Source organism: Pundamilia nyererei, unplaced genomic scaffold (assembly GCF_000239375.1).
Source record: "Pundamilia nyererei isolate P.nyererei 1_Seehausen unplaced genomic scaffold, PunNye1.0 scaffold00037, whole genome shotgun sequence".
NCBI classification, from domain to species: Eukaryota; Metazoa; Chordata; class Actinopteri; order Cichliformes; family Cichlidae; genus Pundamilia; species Pundamilia nyererei.
In genome coordinates, this window is record NW_005187438.1 from 1,629,299 (window position 1) to 1,637,814 (window position 8,516).

At 39.0% G+C, this 8,516-nt stretch overlaps 1 protein-coding gene across 1 annotated transcript in view; it reads left to right on the forward strand.

The window, feature by feature from the left end:
• The window catches only part of LOC102199541 (cadherin-12-like), a 107,257-nt gene that overhangs the window by 54,396 nt on the left and 44,345 nt on the right, over window positions 1-8,516 (forward strand). Inside the window, exons 4-6 of the mRNA XM_005730418.1 lie at window positions 2,311-2,430; window positions 5,535-5,702; window positions 8,109-8,296. Of these exons, the coding sequence (XP_005730475.1) occupies window positions 2,311-2,430; window positions 5,535-5,702; window positions 8,109-8,296 (476 nt within the window). The remainder of the gene's footprint in view (window positions 1-2,310; window positions 2,431-5,534; window positions 5,703-8,108; window positions 8,297-8,516) is intronic.

Below are 8,516 nucleotides of genomic sequence, written 5' to 3' on the forward strand. Positions count from 1 at the left end.
TGTCTGCAGCCATTTGCAGGCCCTGACATGGTTTGGGGCTGCACTTCAGCTAGCAGTATTGGGGACCTGGTCAAAATTGATTAAGTTACAAACATACAAACAAATACTATCAGATTTTGATCCACCATTCAATATCATCTGGAAAGTCTCTGACTGGAAATGGTTGATCTGATATCCTCGTGTTGGTGTTGTTCCCAGATCATCATACTAAATGTTGTTCCAGGATCAACATTGCAAGTGACCAATCAGAATGTTGTGACGTCATACTTTTGCGACTTCGGGAAAAACCGGCGTAAAACAAAAAACTGTACTTAAGCTGCGTGAAACCGCCTCTGTCCGCCGATCAACGGACCCTGACCCTAACCCACGTCCTAACCTAACCGATTGGTCACTTGCAATGTTGAAGCTGGAACAACATTTTCATGATGGTCTGGGAACAACACCAACACGAGGATATCAGATCATCCGACTGGAAATAGCTTTATTTTTTCAGCATGGCCATGCTTACAAAAGCATTGTAAATGCAGTGAAAGCATAGCTGTATAGAAGACACAGTGCTTACCAGAGCTCAGACCTCAACATTATTGAACTTTAACTTAACAGAGGACATAACAAAAGGCAGTCAACGTAAAAAGAAGAGCTGTGTGTGTTTCTTTGAAGACACTTGTCAGGCTTGAATGTCCTTCAAGAAGCCTGGAGAACTATTCCTGAAGACTACTTAAAGAAAGGACAAGAAAGTTTGCCTGAGAGAGTTCAAGCTGTGTTGAAGATTAAAGGTGGCGATACCAACCATTGACTTTCAAGCTCGTTAAAATCCGTTCTTGCCTTATATACTGTTTTTCCATGCACCAGAGTTCTTGACTGATGCTCACTGTATTCATTCTCTTCTTTTTTTACTTCATATTTCATTTCAGTGCCATTTGACTTCCTCTACACTCTACTGAAACACATCATCGTCATTTTTTGAATACTGACTGAAACGAATTGAATATTTAAAGTTAGATAAATACAATATATTTCCTTTTTGCAAAATGTTACCAGCAGTGACCTTTGAAGTCACTTCTTTCATCGTATTCCTACTTATGCATTTGAATTTCCATAATAATAATAATATGAGTAGAATTTATTTGACTTGTTTATAGCCCTACACCTAGGTTGGTGCCTGCTGCGTAGGCGTATGATGTGCTTAAAGTCTCTCAAACTCTCTCTGCATCTGAGCTCTTACTGAAGCGGATTTCCTCTCCTTGGATGAACAGAAAAGGTGTTAAGTGTATTATCTCATCTATTGTGTACCGTGTTGTAACATGATGCAGTCCTTCTCAGGTATGTCTAATCAGGCACATGTGGAGGACTGAAACACTAATCCCTCACACCATGTTTAATTCCATTGTTACCATCTCCTCAGACTGAAAAGCCTATTTAGTATACATCAAGTTCTTTATAGAGAGCTAAAATCTTAGCAGAATTCCAAGCAACTATGTAAATACAGTCCCCGTGGTCAGCCTCTCTTGATCATACTAAGTATCCCATAAATGCTTCAGCTATATTGTGCACAGCTATCCAGACGTAGGCATGCGGTTGAGATGTGGACGTATGTACACTGCGAGTGAAGCATCAATGTCAACCTGTCTGCAAGTCCTCCTAAACAATTGGTCCATCTGCACGAGAACCCCCAGAAATGAGTTGTGGAGTTGTCAAACAGTCATGCTGTCAAGGCATCACTTATTGTTTCCTTACACTAGAAACTTTTTATTAAATCTGTTTAATTCCAATGCATTTAATCAGGATTGTGTTAGTGAAATAGTGTTTTCACTGCCAGCTAGTTAAAAGGGATGAGCAAAACATCCAACAAGTAATTATTCTGTCCCTGTTACTGAAGGAGTTTGGAAGACTGCCATCTTAATACTATTCTTGCCATGCCCCTTTGTTTTCTTAATGGTTACACTGTATAATGAATAGTCACATAAGAGTTTTAAGGGGAAAAAAAAATAACCAAAAACATAAAACTGCTGCTCTATTGTTAAAGAACGGCTACTTTTTAGCGATGCACAAATCAACACACACAACAAGAAAATTGAACAACTTCCCAGCACATTATTTCTCCTCTGCACTCCTCCTCATTGCTCATTGCACTCCATCAGGGGCTCTGAATGTTGCGCATTAGCTGAGGCTTTCTCGGCAGAGATTCACCATTCATTAGTGTCAGGTGAGATTGTTTAGCAAACTGATGAGGTTCAAAGAGTTTGGATCTCGGTCTAATGAAGAAAGTGATTAGATCGAGTCAATATGTCTTCTGACTCCTGTCTGCAGGGACATATGTGACGCAAGTAACAGCCACAGATGCAGATGACCCTACCTATGGAAACAGTGCCAGAGTGGTGTATAGCATCCTCCACGGGCAACCCTATTTCTCTGTTGATCCCAAAACAGGTAAAGTACTTGTGTTTTTTTTTTTGTTTTTTTTGTGCTGTGAACAGATTTAGAATTTAAACAAAACAATAATGCAATGTTTTGCAAATCTCAGAAACCTATATTTTATTCACAACAGAACATATAAAGCATATCAAATGTTAAACTGAAACATTTTATCATTTCATTAAAAAATATTGTCTCATTTTGAATTTAATGGCAGTAACATGACTAAAAAACTGGCTGAAAAACTAAGTGGTACTAAAAAGAAACAGCCAGAGGAACCTTTTGCATTAAGTTTCTATTAATTGGCAACAGGTCAGTAACATGACGGGGTATAAACGAGCTTCTAGAGAAGCAGAGTGTCTAAGAATTTAAGATCAGCAGATGTTCACCAATTTGTAAAAAAACTGCATCTACAAATTGTTGAACATTTGTAGCATAGATATAGCATTAAAAATAGTCATGATTGTGCTATGAAAATCACTTAATTATCTCATGAACACTTCCAGAAATAACTGTCTGTTATCCACGATATCCAAAAATGCAGCTTAACCCTTTAAGACCTACCATAGAACCAAGTCCGCCAGAGCTCATATCATATTTTTACATGCTGTGGAGCCATTTTTGGGAGCATTTCAAGTTGCTATACATCAATACAACCATTATAGCCCAGATTTTAATAATATGTATTCATTAAGTGCATAGTAATTACATAAATTGCAAAAAAGTGCAATAAACTACAAAAAAATTGAAAATCGTTTTTGCTTTTTTAACATATATTTGTAGTTAGAGAAATTTAAGAGGCTTATCCCTCAAAACTGTAAATACAAAAACGTTGCACAAAATAGTTTCCCACCACAGGAAATTTATTTTGAGTGTCTTCATAGTTTTATTTTTGAAATACACCAATTTTTATACACTGCAGGAAAAACGAAAATAAATATTATACTGCAAATTTGCAAAAAAGCAGCATATGCATCAAAATAAACTATTTCCAGCAGTGCAATATGAGTCCTAAGCATCCCAGAAACGACTCAGGAAGTCATAAAGTCAAAGATAACTTTTAAAAAGACCAGTATAGGCCCTGAGGCCCTGATAGTAAAAAAGACTACATTTCCGCGAAAATGACGTCACTTCCGGTTTCGGGCAGGTAATGGCGGAAATGCAAAAGTTCGCCCTGACGTCTATTCCAACGTAGGAAGTGTTATGACCAGCTGATTGGATCGGTAAAGCGTGTTTCTGGAATATTATGTTTTTGTTCCTGCAAGCGCTTTTTATGCAGTTTTTGCAAAGCTTTATGTGGAAGGAAACTGTGACCTAGGACAAGCTGATGGCACAATATGTAAGTACAACTCCTCCGGTTTCATATGCAAAAAAAATTTTTGCGCTAGCTTACGTGGTTGCAGTGCTACCGGATAGTTACGCAAAACAGAGCGTGTCCGCTCCGATCGGCTGTAAAGGGTTAAAGCTCTAGCACGCAAAGAAGAAGCCTTAAGTGAAGATAATCAGGAAACACTACCCAATTCTCTTGGCCAAAGTTTGTTTTAAATGCACTAAGTCAGGACGCTACCTGACCCAATTTTTTTCAGATATGTTGCTGCAATCAAATTCAAAATGAACAAATATGTTAATGAAACAGTAAAATGTCCAGTTTAAACATTTATGTTTTCTGTCTTCCACTGTGAATAAAATATGGCTTTATGTGATTTGCATTGTCCCAAGAGAGTTTGGTTTTTATCAAACGTGTGAGCATGTGTGAGAATTTAACACTCGGGAAAAACAGGCCTCAGAATTAACCTTGGGGCAATAAGACCTGAGAATCTGAATTATTTATTTGAAGGTTTAAAATTGGATTATAGGATGTGCTACACTAAAACCAAACTGCTCTAACATCACACATTCACCTTGAATATGGTGAATGTCATTACTTTGTTACTGAATCTCAGGCATATAGATGCTGGATAGCCAGTGTTGTGTGCATATAGAGGTAGGTAATTTTAACCAGTATCTATCTGTCTCTGGTGGTGAGACATTAAGAGTGTTGGTTATTTCCATCTTATTTATATGTGTGCTTTGGTCTCATGTGAAGGAAATGGCACTAAAAAGGTTGTGGAGTGGCAGCAGGGGGAGCATGGCAGATGATGGCTCTGAATCTAAAAAAAAAAATCTAAATAAAAAAAATAAAGAATACTGTACTTTCATACTGCCAGTACTTGCTGGTAGTAGGCCGCTGTTGGCTTGCTTTCTGGAACTGTTCAAAGCATATGAAAATAGGTTCATACATATCACACAGCCAGATATGGTGGAATCTGTTGCTGATTATGCTGCTCATCCCAGAGCTTTACAGAGCACCTACTGTGACTGTATTTCAAACTGAAGCTGGAAAAAAATCAAACTGTTAAAGCAAATGTTTGCCCTGCTGGGTCTGCAGCTATCTACAAACGCACATAAACAAGGGGAACAAACACTAGGAGGTAAAAGGTGAGCAAAGGCAGGAGGACAACAATATACATAAATCACCATGCATGTCACAGGGAGAGACACTCTCCTTCTTCCCAAAAGAAAAAAGATGACAGAAGTTAAAAAAAACAAAAAACTATAGTCTTTGATTTTTCTTACATGTTAGATGTTTGCGGATCAAATGGGACATCCTCACCAGATTGAGTAGAATGAGAAAAGGAGAAAGTGTGGACCCACCTATGCTGGTTGCCTCTTTTTAGCCTGCCAACCTCCCACTGACCTAGCTATTAATCTGCAGTACAAACGCTCTCTGATCTCAGGGTCTCTGATCCTCAAGTGAATCATTATATGGCTTCACCAGAGCTCCCTATTGAATGTCAAGTGTTTCCAGTTTGTAAGATGACCTCTATTTCAGCCTTGGTCTGAGCACATATGCAGCTTCTTACACGGGAGTCAGCTGCTTAGGTGGAAATATATTGTGCTTTTTGTAGTAAATTGTGGATCTGGCATCAACTGTTTTTTTTCTGAGAATTTTATGTTCACCACTCTTTTTCCCTTTGTCTCTCTATCTCTCCATCTCTGTCTCTCACTATCTGCTCTTCCTTCTCTGCTATATCTCTTCTTTATTATCTGTATTTCTCATCAATCTTGCTGTACACCAGGGGTTATAAAGACAGCCTTGCCCAATATGGACAGAGAGGTGAAGGAACAGTACCAGGTATTAATCCAGGCCAAGGACATGGGGGGCCAGCTGGGGGGACTGGCTGGGACCACCACCATCAACATCACCCTCAGCGATGTCAACGACAACCCACCCAGGTTCTCTAAAAGTGAGTGCACTTTGCAGAAAACAACGTCTTGGCTGTTATGTAGAGCAATGATGATGGAGATGACCTTATACAGGTTCACACATTTTTTTGATAATGAAATAAACACTGTGCAATTACAACGGGGCAGGGGGTATTCATCATATCTACTCTTTGTAATTGCTTTTCATTATTTGTCATTATGCACTGTCGTAAGCAATGGCCTGTTTATTTTGCATGATTGCATCTACTGCTACTACTCCTGGCAAATAAACCGGGGTTGGTTTTATTTCGCTCATGGGGCATCCTTCTATATTTGGATCAGATTTGAGCATGTCGCTGATGCATCAGGGATTGAGCCAGTGTATTTAAACTCAGTATTTTACTCAGTATTTTATATAAGCTGCTAAACAGATTAATTCAATTGTAGCGTTCACCAGGTCATGTAAGAAGCCATGCAGGGGAAAAAAATCCACAATTCTGTAAAATCATTGATCTGTGAAAGCTTCTCTGCATATACTGAGCATAAATATTAAACTCTCTGCACAATGTTTTCTATTCCAAGCCAGCAACTGTATGACAGGAAAGCACAAATACTGCTCTGTATTGATGCAGACTTTTTCGGTATTTCAGGTGACACTGAATGGCCTCCTCTGAATGTAAATAGATGCAGTCAGATGGTCAAGCTCCTTTGGCTGCAAGGAAAAGCTGATATTTCCATAATGCTGTCACAGCACAGAGGTTTGGGCCAAGTATGGTGGCTCCTCTGCCCTGTCCCAAATCCTGCCTTTGTCTTCTTCTTTTTTCCATTTATATGGGGCTTGCAGGTTTAAATAATGTGCGGTGGTCATGCGTAGAAGCACTCTTTCTGTCTGATTCAGTAATATATTGCCGTATGAACCCACCACACATCTGTCTTCCCGTTGCTTGTTATTATAGATTATGTGTTTGGGAACTGTCAATCCCCTAAACCTCTGTGATGGAAAGCCAGCAGATGCCATTACTAATAGCGGTGTATAGTACCTGCATCTGGCTTAGCTGAATTAAATCCTAGAAGCTTGTTAACCCAATGACAGTGCCACATAACAGCTGTTTGTTACCATCTAATAATTTATAACTTGATTTTTTTTCACTCTGGGGTTTACAAAAAGTTCTTGTTCTATCCTTGAAAGGACACAAACCTGAAAAGACTTTGAAATGACAGGATGTTCTTGAGAGTATTTGATTATTTATTGATTATATTTAATCACAGCTCCTGGATTCACACATATGCTGCAGCTTTCCTCTCTCAATCCTTGGATCAATATGAAGGAAAAAGCTATGATCCACAGTAAAATTGAGGAATAACAAATGAGTCCTAAGATAGTACGCTATTATTTTCTTGTGGTATTGGACAGTTGGTGGTTTTGTTTTAGCATATTTATTTTTGAGAACCAAAGTAGGAATCCACTGTTATCAGAAGCACAATCACACAATTTCTTCTGCACATTTTGTTCTCTTTATTGATCCCTTCTAATCCTCAAGTTCAAGCAAGATTTTATTTGTCAAATAAAGGCTGAGCAAATAAAAACCGTGTAACTGGTCTTTGCTGCTTTTTTTTTAAAAGTATTGATTCAGTATGATTGGAATTTGCTTATTAAAATGGCAAAGCAGTGAAGCTGGTGCAGCGGTCAGCTTCAGCTGCTGGACTCTGATTAGACGCGCTTGCTAATCCAGTCATCATGAATAATATTGCAGTGCCTTCTGACATTGCATCATTCTGAGATTTCTTAAACTTATATAGATTGCAAGGACAAAATCAGTGGTGTAATTACCCTTAGACGTTCCAGGTCCACTTTCAGTGTTCTACTGAATCGCCCACACCACCTCCTTGAAGTCACTAGGTGTAGGCACTTGATTTTTAATGCAACAGTTAAGTTTTTAATTTCTCTGGCAGCAGCAGAAACTGATAGTTCAAACTGATATCCTTCTGAGCCAGAGTAGGGAAATTTAGAATGAAAAAAAAAGAGATGAATTTCTATCCACCACCTGGTGTAAGTGATAATCAATCAACCTGCTGCTTGTTTGCTTATGGATTTCTTCCCAAATCCTCGGCAGAAATGTCTGCTGTTGGTAGTATCAAAGCCCCTGGACTCTTGTGTATGTTGGTCTTACAGGTTGAGCCAACCAATTTCAAGGAGCCGAGCAGCCTTGATGTCCAAACACGTCAAAATTGAATAATATCATGCCTATAGCTACAGGCCTGACTTCAGACAGAGAATATCAGTTGCTTTGCCTGTGGGTGGATAAGACATCCTTGGCTCGGTGAGAGAATACTTAAAGCACAGAGGATGTAAGGAGCTCTACATTTCCATTTGATGACAACAGATGATAACAAATGAGTCCTGTCTGATTTATATAAACATATTTTTGTGTTGTTGTTGTTGGCAGGTTTCTTTCACTTGAGAGTTCCTGAATCGTCTACAGTGGGCTCTGCTGTTGGGAGAATCAAAGCCCATGACCTGGACATCGGAAAAAATGCAGAAGTGGAGTACACAATTGTGCCGGGCGATGGAGGCGCCATGTTTGATATCACTACCAATGAACACAACCAGGAGGGGATCATCATTCTCAGAAAGGTAGCTTCTCAGAATTGCTAATTGTTTCAAATAATGGTTGCGTGTTTTATTAATGACATTAACACACGCATTTGCTGGAAGCGTTGAGTTACCAGAAATGGGAAAAGACCGGACTGTGTCAATCTCTACGGGTCAGGCTGTTGCAGTAACATGAGCATATTTAGTTACCAGTGTTGGTCAAGTTACTTGAAAAAAGTAATCAGTAACTAATTACTGATTA